This window comes from Ranitomeya variabilis, chromosome 3 (genome assembly GCF_051348905.1).
Source record: "Ranitomeya variabilis isolate aRanVar5 chromosome 3, aRanVar5.hap1, whole genome shotgun sequence".
NCBI classification, from domain to species: domain Eukaryota; kingdom Metazoa; phylum Chordata; class Amphibia; order Anura; family Dendrobatidae; genus Ranitomeya; species Ranitomeya variabilis.
The window spans coordinates 192701073-192721316 of NC_135234.1; the positions used below are offsets into that span (position 1 = coordinate 192701073).

The window sequence follows — 20244 nt, forward strand, 5'->3', positions numbered from 1 at the left end:
CAGATGTTGTCCTTGGTGAGATTTAAGCCCAGGACCCCAGCGCTACAAGGTTTCAGTGCTAAATTTGTTACCAATTTGAAAAGTTGAGTTCTAGGTTAGGCTAGTTTCACACTAGCGTTAACTGCATAACGTCGCAAATCCGTTTTTTTGCCGAAAAAACGGATGCGTCAAAAAAGTGAAAAACGGTGACAAACGTATGCCACGCATCCAGCATTTCGACGGATCCGTCGCAAATCCGCTAAACGTTTCCGTCGAAAATACTGGATGCGTTGCATACGTTGCATACGTTTTACCATCCGTTGTATCCGTTTTTCCGACGGATCCGTTTTTAAAATGGGAGGCTCCCAAATTTGATTGGCTACTGGAAAATTTGAAAAACTATATAGTACTGTATTTACAGCCCATCTTTGTGGGTTTTAGTTTTGTGGCAGCGATGGAAGGTGTTCTTGGGAGGATTGCTAGTTTGGTTACCGACGTTATCTTTGAGACAAATCGCCTGGATATCATAGTGCGGGAGAAGGAGGCGGCAGCAGAAAGGCGTAGGATGCTTCTGCAGCAACGGAGACGGAGACGACTCTGGATTCATCCGATTAATCAACTACGGATGACCAGGGGTGTCCAGTCCACTCTGTACCTGGAGTTGCGGCACAATCCACACAAATTCCACAACTACGTGCGGATGAGGATTGAACATTTCGATTTTTTGCTTGCAAAACTGGAGGATGTCATCCGAAGACAGGATACAAGGATGAGGCTTGCCATCACACCGGCGGAGCGGCTGATGGTGACCCTGCGGTAAGCCTCTTTTTTTTTTTTATTTCATTGCTGATATTGAATGTTATATTACATGCTGCAGACAATACTGCGCTGACATATTGCGCACTATTTTCTGCAGCATGTAATTTTGGTTTTCTTGGCGGACATTCAACTGCTTTATTTAAATGTCATTGCTGATATTGAATGTTAGATAACAGACTGCAGAAAATACTGCGCTGAAATTTTGCGTTGCATTTTCTGCATTTTTTTTTTTTTTTTTTTTTTTTTTTGGTTTTTTGGGTTTGATGACATGCAACTGCTTTTTTTTCTGTCATTGGTCATTTTGAATGTTATATTACATGCTGCAGACAATACTGCGCTGACATATTGCGCACTATTTTCTGCAGCATGTAATTTGGGTTTTCTTGGCGGACATTCCACTGTTTTTTTACACCGGTTTCATGCTGGTTTTATTGGGTGTCCCGTCCTTAAAAAAAAATTAACAGTGCCATATTAAAACTTGTTGGTCTGTGCAATTTTTTCTAACTTTTTTTTTTTTTTTTTTTTTTAAAGTTTCCTAGCTACGGGTGAATCTATGACTTCGCTCCATTATCAGTTCAGGCTGGGCATTTCAACTATCTCTGGAATAGTGAAGGACACATGTCGGGCTGTTTGGACCACTTTGCAACCAGAGTATATCCCCCAACCATCCATGGAAATCTGGTTGCGAAGTGCTGAAGAGTTTCAGCAAATTTGCAATTTCCCTAATTGTGTGGGTGCAGTTGACGGAAAACATATAAGGATTGCGAAACCGGCAGGAACAGGATCGGAGTATTATAATTATAAGAAGTATTTCTCCATCGTCCTTATGGCTATTGCAGATGCCAACTGCAGGTTCCTTGCCGTGGACATCGGAGCATATGGACGGTCCAACGATTCGCAAGTTCTTAAAAACTCTCCGATGGGTCGTTGCCTTTATGGAGAGAGCTACGATTTACCGCCAGCCAGACCACTGCCAGGAACAAATGACCCAGCCCTGGAATATGTTTTTGTAGGTGATGAAGCCTTTCAACTGTCGCCGCACCTACTGAAACCGTACAGTAGCCGGAACTTAAACCATACCAAGCGGGTCTTTAATTACCGGCTTACTAGAGCACGAAGAGTAGTGGAGTGTTCCTTTGGCATATTGACGGCGAAGTGGCGAGTTCTGCTGACGGCTATCAAGCTGAAAACAACAACTATAGACGAGGTAGTTAAAGCCTGTGTGGTGCTCCACAACTTTGTCCTTTCAAAGGAGCCCATTTCCTTGGATGATGAAGATTTGGAGACCACCTTGTGGGACTACCGCAGCAGCTCGGTTCGCTCTACAAGTTCAGTTACAAGGATGAGGGACCAGTTTGCCGATTATTTTGTCTCACCTGTCGGGCGGATCCCGTGGCAAGACATGATTGTGTAACCTGTTTCACATGTGTAACCTGTTTCCCATGTGTTTTGTTTATGTAAAAAATGTGTTTCTGCCCCCCCCCAAAAAAAAAAAAAGGCCAAAAAGCGTGGTTTTCTTGCTAGTAAAACCATTATGTTATACCTTTAACATGTCTGGTGTTTGTTTTTATTAAACCTTTTTTATTATATTACCTTAATAAATCCACACACACACAAAGAGTACAATAATAATCAGAATTTTATTTTAACTTTTTTTTTGTTTGTTTTTTTTTTGCCAAAAAAAAAAGTTTTTTTTTATTTTCCAATTTTTTTTTGTGGAAAACATTGCAAAATGTTTTTGACATAAACATTTTAAAAAATTATTTACAAGTCTTCAAAGTTTTGGGTGGAGATATGAGAGGAGGAGGGGCAGGAAGGTTGGACCACGTCGATAGGTGGGGAAACCCTACTTGTTTGGGGTGCAGTGGAAGGGGGGGTTAAACCAAGAGGCTGACCAGAGGGGGGTGGTGTTGGGGTAGGGGGAAGAGAAAAGTTGAGTAAAGAAAACATTGGGGAAGTAATTTGGTCTGGGGGCCGGGATTGTTGTGGGGACTGGGTCGGGTATTGTGACTGGGTAGGGTAGTGGGACTGGGTTGGGTAATGGGGCTGGCGTGGGGTTTGGTAATGGTGCTGGTGTGGGGATTGGAGCTGGGTTTGGTAATGGTGCTGGTGTTGGTATTGGGGCTGGGTTTGGTAATGGGGGGTATGGTGTGGAAATGGGGACTGGGGTGGAATTGGAGTGGAGGTGTGGGGAGGTGTGTGGGTAGATTCATTAATGGCCTGCAGTGCAGCATTATGGCAGGTATTCATTACCCGCATCTGTTGCTCAAAAGAAAGCTTCTCCATGCTCATGAGCATGGATTGGAAAAAAAGATTGGCCGGATCTGGACTTACAGCTGAATGCAGCCTATCCAAGCGACTGCTGGTTTCACGGCTTGTTTCACTGATGCGTGACTGCACCATGTTGAAACCAGCAGTCACTTGCTCTCCCAAAATTTTGAAAGAGCCTTGGAAGGATGCATTCAGGTGTAAGAACTCAGGAGCATAGCTCCTTTCCTGACCCCTCTGTCGCTGCCGCCACGAACCTAATAGTGGTGTCGAGGTGGCAGGATCAGAGGGGTGGGGTAAAGGGAACGCTAACTGTTCAGCATCAGATGCGAGCAATGAAGCCTGCAATAATGCTCCACTGCTTGGGGCGGATGAAGTGGAGGGGACAGAGGGGTCAGAGGAGGGGACAGAGGGGTCAGAGGAGGGGACAGAGGTGTGGGGCCTACCGACGTGGCCCTCAGTGGCGGACTCAGGAGGGATCGCTCCAGAGGGCGCAGAGGTAGATGCAGGCGCCCGGTGGCTGGAGAAGGTGCTGTGAAAGAAAAAACAAAAGAAATTAATACATTGGAATGAAAAAGCCCTGACTGAAAGCAAACGAAGTAGACAGGTTAACATGGTTATTAGTGGGCTGTAGAATACTTACACTCTGCTCAGCATGGTTCGCCTCAGGAAGGAGAGGGCCTGGCCATATTTGTATTTGCTCCTCTTCCTTCCTGCAGAGCCACTCGGGGCCTTCATCTCATCGTTGAATTCCCTCTTAAAGCGATCCCTCAGTGACCGCCACCGCTTCCTAACCTTTCCAACTGTGAAGACAAGAATCAATCGAAAAAACAAAAAATTGGTAAATGCAATACATTACAGTCAGCTCAAAACATCACTGGAAAGTGAATACTTACCTAGTTTGCTCTGCTGCTGAGGATGAAGGCTCTCCCGCCTTGGAAACAGGTTGCGACACACTTCGTCCCAGAGCCGACGGGTTACACCGGTATCAGCATGCCTGCGGTCAGCCATGTTCCACAGCGGCTCCCGCTCGCGAACCTCATCGATGAGACAATCGATGTCAATGTCATCATCATCATCCTCTTCTGCGGGAGCACGCTGTGAAGCCTGTGTCAAAAAAAAAAAAGGAAAACAAACAAATTAGCACACTGAAATACTAAAGTACCAATAGAATCCCCCTCCCCCCCAAAAAAAACTCACTGATGGACGACCGCGGCAACGAGTCCGCCGACTCTGGGACTGTCTGGGAGAGCCTTCAGCGGCAGCAGCAGCAGCCTGAAATAAAGTAAACAAATTCTCAGTTAAGGTAGGCAGGTGTTTAGTAATCTGTTTTGTGTATGGTGCAGTGTGATGTGCGAAGCAACTGTTTCACCACTACTTACACTTGGTTCCTCCTCCACTTGCATCTCTCCACCCATCTCGCCCCCTTCTGACAGCTCCTCATCTGATTCAGCTTCCTGTTGAAACATAATTTATGCATGTGGTTAGACATCAAAATGTAATTTTAAAAAGCGAAAAAAAATAAACCCATTTTTTGTGTTAACTTACCGATACACGCTGTTGCTGTGGAGGAGGGCTGTCAGAAGAGGACATTGTTTTGTGGTCCTGGTGGGCAGCGGCTGTGGTCCTGGTGGGCAGCGGCTGTGGTCCTGGTGGGCAGCGGCTGTGGTCCTGGTGGGCAGCGGCTGTGGTCCTGGTGTTTCTGTAAGTTAAAGAGACACTTGCAATCTGCTCGACACATTGAAGTAGCAGATTAGGGGTCTTCAAAACTTACTTCTAAAACTTCTTAGCTGTGGTCCTGGTGGGCAGCGGCTGTGGTCCTGGTGGGCAGCGGCTGTGGTCCTGGTGGGCAGCGGCTGTGGTCCTGGTGTTTCTGTAAGTTAAAGAGACACTTGCAATCTGCTCGACACATTGAAGTAGCAGATTGGGGGTCTTCAAAACTTACTTCTAAAACTTCTTAGCTGTGGTCCTGGTGGGCAGCGGCTGTGGTCCTGGTGTTTCTGTAAGTTAAAGAGACACTTGCAATCTGCTCGACACATTGAAGTAGCAGATTGGGGGTCTTCAAAACTTACTTCTAAAACTTCTTAGCTGTGGTCCTGGTGGGCAGCGGCTGTGGTCCTGGTGGGCAGCGGCTGTGGTCCTGGTGGGCAGCGGCTGTGGTCCTGGTGGGCAGCGGCTCTGGTCCTGGTGAGCAGCGGCTGTGGTCCTGGTGTTTCTGTAAAGGTACCGTCACACTAAGCAACGTCGCCAGCGATCTGTGACGTTGCAGCGTCCTAGGGAGCGATATCGCTGTATTTGACACGCAGCAGCGATCAGAATCCCGCTGTGAAATTGCTGGTCGCTGCTAGAAGGTCTGCACATTATTTGGTCGCTAGGTCGCCGTGTATCGCTGTGTTTGACAAGCAAAAGCAACCATACCAGCGATATTTTACACTGGTAACCAGGGTAAACATCGGGTTACTAAGCGCAGGGCCGCGCTTAGTAACCCGATGTTTACCCTGGTTACCAGCGTAAAATGTAAAAAAACAAACAGTACATGCTCACCTGCGCGTCCCCCAGCCTCTGCTTCCTGACTCTTACTGATCGCCGGCCCTAAACTGAAAGTGAAAGCACAGCGGTGACGTCACCGCTGTGCTGTTAGGGCCGGAGCTCAGTCAGTGTCAGGAAGCAGAGGCTGGGGGACGCGCTGGTGAGTATGTACTGTTTGTTTTTTTAACTTTTACGCTGGTAACCAGGGTAAACATCGGGTTACTAAGCGCGGCCCTGCGCTTAGCAACCCGATGTTTACCCTGGTTACCCGGGGGCCTCGGCATCGTTGGTCGCTGGAGAGCGGTCTGTGTGACAGCTCTCCAGCGACCAAACAGCGACGCTGCAGCGATCGGCATCGCTGTCGCTATCGCTGCAGCGTCGCTTAGTGTGACGGTACCTTAAGTTAAAGAGACACTTGCAATCTGCTCGACACATTGAAGTAGCAGATTGGGGGTCTTCAAAACTTACTTCTAAAACTTCTTAGCTGTGGTCCTGGTGGGCAGCAGCTGTGGTCCTGGTGGGCAGCGGCTGTGGTCCTGGTGGGCAGCGGCTGTGGTCCTGGTGGGCAGCGGCTGTGGTCCTGGTGAGCAGCGGCTGTGGTCCTGGTGTTTCTGTAAGTTAAAGAGACACTTGCAATCTGCTCGACACATTGAAGTAGCAGATTGGGGGTCTTCAAAACTTACTTCTAAAACTTCTTAGCTGTGGTCCTGGTGGGCAGCGGCTGCGGTCCTGGTGGGCAGCGGCTGCGGTCCTGGTGGGCAGCGGCTGCGGTCCTGGTGGGCAGCGGCTGCGGTCCTGGTGGGCAGCGGCTGCGGTCCTGGTTTATCTGTTAATATGTATAATGGATCTATAGGTAGACCACCCCCTGAACTAGGTAATGTTCAACGATAAACACCCTACTAAAATGATGTCAGAAATGTTCATACAGGTGAACACCAAAAACCCCCCAAAAAGTTGCACGTTATACCAATCATTTCCATGTCCCAAAAAATAAAATTTTTAAATGTTAACACAATGAAAAAATATATTTGACACATTTTATTTAAAAAAAAAAAACCTCCCCCCCCAAAAAAAAAAAAACTTTACAGGTTAACCTTTATTAAAAAAATGAGCCCTCAACCAACCCTGTATTGCATGTGTAACCATTGGTACATACACCAGTTTTAAATTTACCTTTATGAAATAATACTACGGACATTTTTTTAAAAAACATTTTATTATTTTTTTTTTTCTCTCTTTTTTTAAAAATCACAATTAGGAGCTGACATGCTCTTTATTTTAAATACAAGTACTTCAAATGCAAATGGTTATAACTGTAATTAAAATAAAATCAACACTTTTATTAAATAGAAAAAACCCACACTCACACATTCAAACCACAAGCTGGAGACCGCTAGACTTTTTTAAAAAACACATCAGATTGAAAAAAAAAAAAAACATTTAAACCACATGCTGCACAGACCACTATACAGTCAATACATCAGAAAAAGGCAAATAACCAATTACAGCATGGACAAATGCACATGCAATCAACAAGACGCACACAAACATGCATGGTATGTGTCCACATTCCGGATCGCATCAGAATTTGGTCAGGATTTCCCATCAGTATTTGTAAGCCAAAACCAGGAGTGTAAAAATTAGGTAAAGTATAATAGGAAAACAGGCACACTTTTGCTTTTATCACCCACTCCTGGTTTTGGCGTACAAATACTGATGGAAAATCCTGACCAAATCCTGATGCAATCCTGCACATGGACACATACCCTCCCACATGAACAGGCATAAAATTGGCAAAGGCATAATAAGGTGCAGGCACATGATACAAAAGCACACAACCGTCCAAAAATACACACATACACATGCACGCACATAGCTTTATGCAAATACACATATGTACAACAAAGGCAGAAAGGTGAACCCAATCAGAAGACGCATACACACACACACACATACAAAAGGCTGACAATCCTTTGGCTGAAGCAGCAGGTCTTCACAGTGGCTGGAATCAGGCTGCATCTGGACTCTAGCATGGCACTGGCTGGTGCAGGACAATGGCAGGCCTCAGGTTCTCTTCAGGTTTTAAGCTCTTTCTGTAGTCAGTACCTCATATACACACACAAATGCACAGGCACACAGATGCACACAAAAATTGCAATACTCACACTGGCTCTATGGTGGCTGGAGTCCTGTGGCTGGAGTCCTATGGCTGGCTCCTGTGGCTGGAGTCCTGTGGCTGGCTCCTGTGGCTGGCTCGGGTCTTGTGGCTGGCTGGGGTCCTGTGTCTGTCTCCTGTGGCTGGCTCTATGGTGGCTGGCTCCTGTGGCTGGCTGGGGTCTTGTGGCTGGCTGGGGTCCTGTTGCTGGCTGGGGTCTTGCTGGCAGGCTTCTCTCTTTTGTCTTCTTGCAGGCATATGTGGGGTTGAAGGCCCAGGCCAGGTTTATATAGATTTGGGGGTGTCTGACCAATTGGCAACAAAATACTTCTTCTGAGCATGCTCAGTGTAAAAAAAACGTATTGCAGCGCTGTATTGCGTCGTACGACGTGTCCCGACGCATCCGTCGCTCATAGGCTTCCATTGCAGCCAACGACGTATGCCGCAGGATGCGTCGCGACACGTTTTTTAGGCGGAGACAAAAAACGTTACAATCTACGTTTTTTTGAGACGACGTGTCGCCAAATTTCGACGCATCCGTCGTAAAACGTACACGACGTATGCCAATCCGTCGCCATACGTCGCCAATACAAGTCTATGGGAAAAAAACGCATCCAGCAAAAAGTTTTGCTGGATGCGTTTTTTCTGAAAAAAGACGTTTTGAGACGTAATGCAGTTAACGCTAGTGTGAAAGTAGCCTTATGAATAAGATGGGCAGTGTGGTGGCTAAGTGGGCACTGAAGTCCTTGGTTCATATCTGACAAAGGACATTATCTGCAAAGGGGTTTTTTTTGTTTCTTCCATTAGGATACTGTTGGGTTATCTGGTTACATATAATATTTCTTAGTGTGTGCCTGAGATAAGGGAAAGTTAGGGCACCCATACACATAGGATGGCAGTCAACCAAAACGATGCTTCGTTCTGATCTTTTGGTAAACAGCCATCTCTTCCATACATGGAAACTATCGCTCGGCTGAGTGATCATGTGTTCTGTGTGAGCAAGACTCCGACAGACATCTCCAGGAGGACGAAATAATCATCAGTCCGAAATCTGACAAGCCTGATAGACATTTCTCATGACAATCCATTGATCGGCACCCTCATACACATTAGAGTGTCGGCTCAACCTGTAGGTATCAGCGGGTGCGGACGATATTAGTCTTCAAATTGTAAAATTGGATAATTTTTCACATTTTCGTGGGAATTTGTCTTACAAAAGTGTGTGTAGACGTGATCACCTGTACTGCAAATGAGTATGTTCTGATATCAATGCAGCTGAAGGCAGAGAAATAGATGGGGGAAAAGAAGAGATTGGAGGCCACATTATTCTTTACAGCAGGGGTCCCCAACCTGTAGCTCGGGAGCCACATGTGGCTCGCGGTCCCATGAATTGTGGCTCTCGGCTATGTCAGCTTGGAGCATTAGCTCCAGTTCTAGCAAACAGGTATGAAGAGCACATCTGAAAATGGTGAATTTTGTGAGCAGCCCTGCACAGAAGAGCAGATCTGGGTACACATTTACTAGTCTTAGGGGTTTTGGGATGATTTAAGTATGGTACGCTGGAGACAAGATGACACCACCTGTCAGAGGAGGTGTTTGAAGCTGGATGTGACAGCGTCTTGGGAGTGCTTTATAGGAGAATACTGAGTGGGGGGGTATTGTAGGAACCCCTAGATCTTTGTATACTGCTTTGGGGTGATTGATTTTTGTGGAAAAGCTTTGGTTACCATTATGCCTGTAATGGTGCTTTGGTTGCCACTACTGTGAGGGGGTGGGAGGTGAATGTGGCTCGTGACCCTCTCTAAGAGCTCAATGTGGCTCTCAAGGTCAGAAACGTTGGGGACCTCTGCTTTACAGGAATAAAAAATAAAATCTGTAAACACCATAATAATCGCCCTGAAAGTATTTGCCTTTTTGGAGGTTGCTAACCGTGACTTTGGTATTTTGATGTTTTCTGACCTCACCATTGGATTGCATTACAGCTCAACAATTCAGTCAAAAAATGTGAAGTTCCCATGTTGCTTGAAGCTGTGAGGTATTTTTGTCTAAAATATGTTCGGCAGGCAATTTGGAAACTTTAGCACTTAAGCATTTAGACATTGAATCATAAGAATGGAGTTCTTACATTTGACCACAATAGCTTTCATGCTGGTGCTTTTCTCGTATCCATTAGGTAATAGTTTACTAAAAGCCGATGATCAGGTCTAAAGCTTTCTGCAAATGAAATTGGCTGATGGCTTTTCTTAAAACACTCATTTGCATTCATAAAATAAGCTATTGTACCTGATTACAATGCAATGTTGAGTTTTGTTGAAATGCAAAATACATAATAGAAGGAATGTATATATGGTACTATCGCTGTGAGATCACCTTTGCTTACCTCGGAGTCCTTGACTTTTTTAGATTTTTACTAAGGTCATTTTTTTTTGCTTTTTTTTCCTTACAAATTCTATGCAGAAAAATAATGTACATTTTATGATTTTTAACAGTTATTAGTTTGCTTTGTGTGTGCGTGCTTAAAAGCAATACTTTTTTTGAAAACTCTTTACTGGTGATGATTTGAACAATTCCCGTAATGCGTTACATACGGTTGATTCAGAAATCTGGAGACCCATATGATGCAACTATTTTTATTCTATTTTATTTTTTTTTAGAAACCAGTCATCATGAAAATATAGTCCAGTCTGTGGGCAGCATATCATGGACAAGGGAGAACTGAGCAGATAATATATAGTTTTATAATAATGGGTCTAGCCCATTTCTGCTCTCACTAAAGAGCTGGAGGAAGGTGAGTTTCATTGCTCATTACATTTGGTGTGGTGTTGTGTGGCGGCCATTGTTGCTGTGGTTTTGTGCTGGTGGGGCGACGCGGACTGGAGTCATGTGGACTCTGTCTTGCAGCATGGGTGCTGTGAGGCACCAGGCTGTCTGCCCTGCCGCTGCATTGCCGTGGTGGTCGGCGTGTCGCTCCGCTCTGTGGGGGCGATGGGGACTCCTTACATTTGGGGCTGGTGCTGTGTGGCGGCCATTGTAGCTGTGGTTTTGTGTTGGTGGGGCGGCGCTGTCTGTCCTGCTGGTGCATTGCCGCTGTGGCGGTAGTCGGCGCACGGCTCTGCTCTGCTAGTGCAGTAGGACACACTACGAGGTTTGCCGTGACGTGGCAGTGGGCTTCATACAGTCTGATCAGAATGTTGAACTAAGAACCTCTTGTTCAGTTTTATATATTTTTGCCTAGCGGCTTTAGATCAAATGTATGATTTTTGGAGGTGCGGTTCATGCTCTTTTTTTAGGAGTATAATTTTGTAATAAAAGTCTCAGTATAACTTGTTTTCATAATTTATACCTCTGCTTTTTCTGGGATTTTTGGTGCGGTGGGCTGTCCTGTCAGTGATTGACAGCTTTCCCTGTATAACTACATATAAGAAGTATTTGCTGCACACTTGTTTCTTGATAAGGTGAAATTACTTTTCGAAAGTGCTACAAGCATTTTCAAATATATATAGGGGCTCTTGGATTTCAACAGAAGATGATGTTTCGATTCACAAGAATCTTTCTGGAGCAGTCGTATTGTAGAGCCACAGGAAGAACATCTCATGTGGTTCTGTATAGCACAAAGCACCATGAGATGTCCTTTTTTTTACTGTGGTTCCACAAGGAAGAAGGACGTCTCGTGCTGCTGTACAGCACCGAGCACCACGAGATATTCTTCTTCCTGTGGTTCCACAAGGAAGCAGGACATCTCATGTGCTGCTGTACAGCACCAAGCATCACGAAGTGTCCTTGTTCCTGTGGTTCCACAAGGAAGGAGGACATCTCGTGATGCTGTACAGCACCAAGTAGCACAAGATGTCCTTGTTCCTGTGGTTCCACAAGGAAGGAGGGCATCTCATGTGCTTCTGTACAGCACTGACCACTACAAGATATCCTCCTTCCTGTCGTTCCACAAAGAAGGAGGATATCAAGCAGTGGCTTGCTGCTGTAAAGGTAGAAATGAGCCCCCTTATCACTTGGTCCCCTGTGGAATTGCACCAATGATCTGTCCGCCCCTGCACCTTCACAACTTAAATTTGTCACTACAGCTTCTTTATATTTGTGACTAAAACTTCAAATAAATATTTCTCATGTATCTCGGCCAAATCTGAATACCTTAGCCGTGATGTCTCCGGATTAGTATGGTTGCTTGCTGTTTGATTGGCCTCATAAAAAGACGGGAGAAGAGGTGAGTAAAGTGAAACTCGCTCTGGTGTTGACCTGTGGGATCAGCGTTTCGGTGACAGGATCACTCACTGAACTGCTCGGACAGGTTTCTGGGCTGTTATATCACAGTCTACCCTTGTACACTGGATACCAGCAGGTTGGGCTGGATTGTCTGTGCCTTTTATCTCCAGTAATTGTCTTCTGTGATTATGAAGCAGGAGTCAGTTGTTGATGTAAGTACAGGTCATTTACGTATGACAGCACATCGTGTCGTCCTGGATTTATTTTAAAGCACGTGAATTTGTGCAGGATTACTCTGAACAATAAACTGATTCCCAATAAGACTTTAAGATATTTATCTGTGTGATGTACTCAGACTTCAATAAAAACTAATATATGTTTAAAAAGTATGTAGACTTGGTCATTGTTTTTTTTGTCATCCATTAAAAATACCGACCGTTCATGGAGTATATAGAAAAGTCGGCATCTACAAATAAGGGGATTTCCAGATTTGATGTAATGTCCATTGAGAAACTAGCCATATATGATTAGAAATCAGCTATTTGATTTGCTCTACCCTGGTCCGTCATCCAGTTCGGTCCTTCGTGCCTACCGGAATTCACTTCTGCACCCGACCTCTTCAGCCCAGCATCCTGGTTGCCCTTAATGCTTACTATGCTCGCAACAAGTGACTAGGCCTCAAATGATATTGTGGGGCCTAGGAAATGCCCATGAATTATTGGCCGAGTGTGCCAAGCACATAAATGAAGACCGGCTGCCAGAGAACTGGACACAAGACCAAGGCAACACAAATTGAAATTCTAAAATCTTATCATGTGTCGTAGAGAAGCATTGAGAGTCATCACATCGTCCACTTCCTCTGTACTTCTGTCGTGATATTTGGGTCAACAGGTGTTTCTTTTATAGTTAATACATATATTATTATTATTTCTTACATGTTACATATGATATTTTACCTTTAGTATATTTTTACTAGTTCCATGTTTTACTACAACTGTCTATTAGTACTATCCTTGGCCCAATGTCCCCATCTGTTTATATTCTTATTGATATTTTAGTGATTTCCTACATAACAACTGTCTTTTTTTTTCTGACACTTTTTCAGGGGCAGGTACTTAATATTGTGTCCTGTTGCCTCATTTATATGGTATAACTAACCTTTTTCTTTGTCGTATATATATTACAGGGATCTTTTTCTATTGATTATTCATTTCAGCTATCAGAAAGTAAAGAAAAAGTGATGTACAGGCACAATTTTTGTACAATAATGTTCTGCTACCTCTTCATTCTGCTGTTTGTTGGGGGTATGATGTCCAGGACCCCCTTTGATCAGGCATTAATTGCCATTATTGGGTTACACATTGAATAAATATTTCAATTGTTGTAGCTACAGGCAATGCTGGAATAGATTTAGTGTTTTTTTTTATTTAAATTTTCTTTCCTAGCTCACATCTATGTCTTCCCTTGTACATAGTTGTAGATGACGGGAACGTTCCATTGAAGCTAAGGCGAGTTTTGTGTATATTGGTCATGGACATGTCATCGTTGGATGTGATGTTTACAGGCAATTACTGCTTTGTGGATGAATAAAATAAAAGCAGCAGGTGTAATCTGCTTAGTAAAACTACAACTGTTGAAATTGTAATTGCTGATAAGTGGTCAGATTTATATGACATGTTTATAAGGATGGAAGATGAATGAGTAAGTAGCGGATTAACCTACCATTATTATAAAATCCATTTCTGAAACATACATGACATGTATAGCTTTTATTATTTCTATGAGAAGCTGAGATCTATTCTCCGGAGGTAAGCGCTACTAGAAGCAATGCTGTAATACAATTCCCGACGGAGGCACCATACAGCAGTAGATGTGGTCCCGTAGGGAATCCCTATCCTGACGTACAGACTTGGCCTTGTGTATAAGCTACGAGTTGTTGTCTTGTCATATGATAAAGGACGATGTTCAGCTCTTTCTTGGTTATAGCCGTTTTTAAGAAAGCTACATGACAACATGGTTTTGTTAATAAACCTCCCACGGGGTCACCCAGTCTTATCAAACACCTGCGGGACAGATTTGATTAGGCGTTTAGATGACAACCCCTGTTGGAGCCCGTCCTAGCTAAAGAGGAGCTGTCACCAATCCTGACATCCCGTTAAATACCGATCGGGAATCATGTTTTCTAAGAACTCTACTTTGTGCCATTGTTCCTCTGTTTTCCTCCTGGATATTTATTATTAATTGAAATTCCCCCCCCCCCCCCCCCCCACTCTTCTAATGCTCTACACGAGGCAGAACTTGTACATGGAGTGTTACTTCTGCTACTTATTAGGGCACATGTAATGGACTGCAGAGGCTCAGTAAGCTGGCAGAGATCTAGCAGGCAGAGATGTTGAAAATACTGAAGAATGGATACAGAACGTACACGAGAAATATACAGTACGTTACTTATACAATCAGCTTTTTTTTTTTTTACTGGAACTGTAATATTCCTTTAAGACTTCTTAAATAGGATGCATTCTTTTACTCTTTGTGGGGGATCAGCAGAATTATTTATACCCCCATTTGGTCTGGAGAAATGAAGAATAACGTATTTCCAGTACTTAATGTTTTCACTTTATTGTTAGTAATTACTCCATAGATGGTAACAATGTAACTTACGTAGATGGTAACAATGTAAATAGATGGTAACCATGGAACTTCATAGATGGTAACAATGGAACTTCATAGATGGTAACAATGGAACTTCATAGATGGTAACAATGGAGCTACATAGATGGTAACAATGGAGCTATGTAGATGGTAAAATTGTAACTCTTCTTTGCCTCCCTGATATGTTGCTTCCCTATATAGCCAGGAGAAAACTCTCATGTACAAATCCAATACAATAGTAATCTACATTTGCAGCAAGTTAACTTTACCCTGTTGCTATATTAAGCCTTTGTAAGTTTGCGGAAGCCTTTGACTTTCCAGGCCAGTGCGTGGGTTGTTGTAAATCTGGATTTGCAATTTTATGACATCTTTGGATGCTTGCCAGGGAGATTAAGTTGTGTTTTTTTTCCTGCATGATCAGCAGATAAAGAAGTTTCTGCTGGCTTTGGTCAAGTTCTAATGCCGAATTCACAATACAAACAAATCTGCCCCCTTATCCCCCAATATTTCAGGTTGTGGATAACACAAATGTCCATCCAGACAATAGATCAAGAAAATGACAAAAAACACAATCTGGGGTAAAAAAAAAAAAAAGTTATAATGAAAAGTTAAGTTTTTTTTTTTTAAGTCTTAAGTCTTTTTTTTTTTTTTTTACTTTTCCACATTCCGAGAGAGACACACACACACACACACACACACACACACACACACACACACACACACACACACACACACACACACACACTAGCTCAGTATCTTTCTGTTTACTGATGATTTATTGCAGTATTAGCTTTTCTATAACACTTTACCCCAGAGCATATTTTCTTTGATTTTCCAGATTCACCTTGTGTTTCGGCCACACATTGGTAACTCGGTTCAGAGTTCTCTCTGAGCCTCTGAAAATCTGGATTCAGACTCGAGTTGCGTTTTTTTCAAGCGTATTTGGTGTTGTAGTATAGCAGTGTATGCAGTATATAGACTATGTGATATGTGCACTGTTGTTTCCGGCTTTATAGATGAATATGGCACCAAAAACAAAAGGTTAAAGGGCAGCGGTCATGCGTTCGAGCAGGCTGTCAGTCAGTTCTGGGGCGTGGTTACAGCCGCAGCCACTATGTACTGAGCAATGACTCAAACTGTGCTGGCGCCACCCCTGTAACTGAAAGCCGGAAGCTGCTTGGAGGAAAAAAGTTAATTTCCCCCTGGCAGCCTGGGGCTTTCAATGCACGCGCCGAGCAGATTCAGAGCGCTATTAGCCTGCAGATTAATTCAATATCTAAAATTTTAATAGCTTTTTATTACATTACAAGTTCCCTATAAAACGGAGTCCAAGTTGCGCTTTATGAACTCCATTTCATCATTTAGGTCTATGGCTCCATTATGGACACATCATCCAGTTTCCATTCTTAGAGATGGGAGAGCCCAGAACGTGTGGCCAAAATGTGATGTGAACCCCCGCCTTAGTCCTATACAAAGCAAATGTGACAAATGCATGTAATGAACAGCAAAACGCAGAGAAAGTCATAATATATGCAATAAACAAAGGCTATTGGTGGGATTGTGGGCCACAAAAAAAAACACAAATGGTGCACAAAAGCGTTTTGATCCATTTGTCAGTCATCTCCGTACCTATATCTGGCATTGGAAAAAAAATATATTTTTTATTTTATTTAAAGGATGGGTATTTGCGGTTACTAATGATGATAAAGTATTCATGTTGTGCTTGCTATTATTACTACCATCTATCCTTCCATTAGTTATTATGGCAGTGTCCTATTGTTTGCTGGAAGAATTTTCAGTTGTCTATTGATTTAATTTTCATCTGGAAAGAATGAAGAGAAGAAAACAAATCAATAGGTAGAATAAGGGAAAGTACTGTGAAGAAATCAAGTTTTTGTGGCTCTTAAAAAGCCTTGTCACCAATTTTATCGCACTCCTCTTAGGGTAACCATGTGTGCTTAGGGGAAAATAAATCAACTTTGGATCACATCAATCAATGTCATTAAACTGGTTATTTTCCTATCGCCACGACAGCACCCACAACGAGAGAGAGGATCCGCCCACCTTCCGGACAGGAACCTACAGGTTAAAAAGGGGCGGCCCCCCTCGCCCTCCAGTTTGGGTTCCTGTCCGGACGGCGGGAGCCTACAGTTTTCGCTTACCCGGGTCCGCCAAGCCTCTGTGCGGTGTCCAGGTGAGAACGGCAGAGTCGGGGGCCCGGAAGCAGCGTCGGGGGAAGTTCTGTGTCCAGCTTCCCCCCTCGTCTGGCAGTGACCGAGTGATGATGGCGGTCGTAGTGGCGTTCCCGGGGGAAGGCACGCCGCCCAGGGTCGTCCACACGCGCGCGACGCTGCAGGAGCAGGTCGGCGCTTATGACCCGGAAATGAATTAACGACTTCCGGAGGAGGCCGGGAGGAAGAGCGCGGGACCTTTGAAAAGGAGGCAGCGCTTGGTGAGTGGTGTGCGGCAACATGTCTTCCACAGAAGATGCCGAACACCGACAAGGAGAGCAGAGGAGCAGCAGCAGATCTCATACTGGAGATGTGGCACGCGGGCAGCAGGACCCTAGCACGTCACGTCGCACCTCACCCCCTCAGAAACCGGTACTCTATTCTTCGTCAGCGGTGGTGAGTTGATATCTGAGCCATTGGCTAACACAACTGTCTCCTATACTATGCTTTTTTGTAGGGAAAGAAGGTTTCAAAATCCAAGCATAAACAGTGCGCATTATGCACGGAGCCACTACCTGACACCTATTTAAAGAAATTGTCAGTTATGTATATGCCGTACGTTAGAGGAAGAGGCCCCCCTCCGTGTGTCGGATTTAAGGGAAGTAATTAGGGAAGAAATAAAATCGTCCCTAAAAACTAAACGGCATGAGAAGAGCAGTATGGAAATAATATCTGATTCCAGCCCCTCATTGCAGGAAGGTGAGTGTTCGGAGAATTCATCATCAGCCTCCTCAGATGAGGAAGGAAGGCCTTGTTTTTCCACCGACAATATGGAGACTTTAATTAAAGCAGTCCGTACAACTATGGGTGTGGCAGAGAGTAGAGAGCCAAAAACAACCCAGGAGATCATGTTTGCAGGACTGAACCAGAGAAGTCGCAGAGCTTTCCCCGTGGTAGATACCATTAAAGATCTGGTCAGACGAGAGTGGGACAAGCTGGATAAGGGATTCTTACCTTCGGCCGCAAAAAGAAGGTACCCCTTCGAGGATGACACCTTATCCCAGTGGGTGAAAATCCCGAAAGTAGATGCGGCGGTAGCCTCTACCTCGAAAACAGCCTCGCTGCCATTAGAGGATGTAGGTCTACTTAAAGATCCCTCAGACAGGAAGGCTGACATGCTCCTTAAGAAAGTGTGGGAAGCATCATCTGGAGCCTTTAAGCCTGCAATCGCAGGCACCTGTACGGCAAGATCAATCATGGTCTGGGTGACGCAGCTGGAAGAACAGCTTAAAGCTAAAACACCTAGAGATAAATTACTAAACTCCCTGTCTCAGGTCAGAGAAGGAGCGGCTTACCTGGCAGATGCCTCAATTGACTCCCTGAAATTGGCTGCAAGATCGGCGGGGCTCTCAAATGCAGCCCGACGGGCACTTTGGCTAAAGACCTGGAAGGGGGATGCCCAGGCAAAGGCTAAATTATGCTCCATTCCATGTAGGGGTGAGTACCTATTTGGCCCGGTGCTGGATGACATCCTTGCAAAGGCAGAGGACAGAAAGAAGGGATTTCCTAAAGCATTTAATCCCACTTTTAGGAATGCCTTCCGGAGACGCTTGCCCTTCAGAAAATTCCAGTCAGACCAGCAGGGATATAATCGTGACTGGGAGACGTCGGATCAGAAGAAGAAAGGTGGATACTATAAGAACCCGTCATCTTTCTCAAGACGAAGACGTAATTACAGATAAAACAGGGCTGCCAGTAGGGGGAAGACTAAAGTTCTTCTCAGCAGAATGGCAAAAGATAACTTCTAGTTCCTGGATAATGGGGGTTGTTGAGTCAGGATTAAAATTAGAGTTTTTGAGAACTCCCCCAAATCATTTTATTATAACATCACTGGATACTCAGGCCCAACAACAGGCCTTAGAATTAGAGATTCAACAATTGCTTACAAAGCGAGTTATTGAAGAAGTACCAAAACATCAGGAGAAGACGGGCTTTTATTCTCCGCTGTTTTTAATCTCTAAGCCTGATGGGTCCTTTAGGACTATCATAAATTTACGTAAATTGAATAAATATCTTCAGTATCACGCTTTTAAGATGGAATCCATCAAATCAACAACTAAGCTTTTGTTTCCTAGGTGCTACATGGCAGTGTTGGATCTAAAAGATGCGTATTACCATCTTCCAGTTCACCGAGATCATCAGCAATTCCTCAGGATGGCAGTATGGGTAAACCATCAGATTAAGCATTTCCAATTTTTAGCAATGCCCTTTGGCCTATCCATGGCACCTAGAATTTTTACAAAAGTTGTGTCGGAAGTAATGGCCCATGTCAGGGAAAAAGAAACCCTGGTAGTGCCCTATCTAGACGATTTTTTAATAATTGGAAATTCTATCGCTCAGTGTACATCTAGGGTAGATGCCATAATATCATCCCTACAGGGACTCTGATGGATAATCAACTGGGAAAAGTCAAAGCTAGAACCCACAAGACATCAATCATTCCTAGGAGTTCTCCTAGACTCAGAAAATCAGTCATCCTTCCTACCAGAAGGAAAGAAGCAGAAGATCATTCAGAGGATCACGGCCGTAAGGAAAGCTCCAAACTTAAGTTTAAGAGACGCAATGTCTCTTCTAGGATCCTTGACTGCGTGTATATCGGCGGTGAGATGGGCTCAATCTCACACCCGAATGCTTCAATACGAGGTGCTTCAAGCAGAGAAAGATCTTCACGGTGCTCTGAGCGGGAAGTTCAGTATATCACCTGCCACTCTTCACGACCTCAGATGGTGGCGCAATCCAGTACATTTGTCAAAAGGAGTCCTCTGGACCATCACTCCGGACAACGTGGCCACGACAGATGCCAGTCCGTTCGGTTGGGGAGCCCATATGGGAGACATTCTAACCCAGGGGCGTTGGTCAATTCTAGAGTCCCAGAATTCCTCAAACCTAAGAGAGCTGGCTGCAGTCAACCAGGCTCTTCTTTGCTTGCTACCTTCTCTGGAGAATTCGCACGTACAAATACAGACAGACAATATGACTGTGGTGTCCTACATCAATCATCAGGGAGGGACAAGGTCACGATCCCTAATGACCACTGCAGCACAGATATTGTCTCTAGCCGAGGATCACTTACAATCTCTGTCGGCAGTTCATATAGAGGGGAAACTCAATATAGAAGCAGACTACCTCAGTCGCCATTCCGTTCGTCAGGGAGAGTGGTCCCTAGACCAACACATATTCAATCAGATAGTCAATCTGTGGGGATTGCCGACAATAGATCTGTTTGCTACGAGGGAGAACAGGAAGGTCAGGAGGTTCGCATCCTTACACATAGCAGACCAACCTCTCATAGTGGACTCCCTTCGCGTCCGTTGGGACTTCCGGCTAGCATATGCCTTCCCTCCTATGTGTCTAATTCCGATAGTTCTCAGGAAGATCCGGGAGGAAGGAGCC

The 20244-nt window shown here is 44.5% G+C and overlaps 2 protein-coding genes across 4 annotated transcripts in view; one reads left to right on the forward strand and one right to left on the reverse strand.

The window, feature by feature from the left end:
* MAGI3 (membrane associated guanylate kinase, WW and PDZ domain containing 3) overlaps positions 1-20244 on the forward strand; it is a 341658-nt gene that overhangs the window by 26729 nt on the left and 294685 nt on the right. The gene's annotated exons all lie outside the window — the stretch shown is intronic.
* Positions 2486-4226, reverse strand: LOC143815584 (uncharacterized). The gene is made up of 3 exons (XM_077294931.1): positions 3963-4226; positions 3710-3869; positions 2486-3598 (listed from the first exon to the last, which is right to left on the reverse strand). Exons 1-3 carry the CDS (start codon positions 4075-4077, stop codon positions 2563-2565), a joined length of 1311 nt encoding a protein of 436 aa, XP_077151046.1. The 5' UTR covers positions 4078-4226; the 3' UTR covers positions 2486-2562.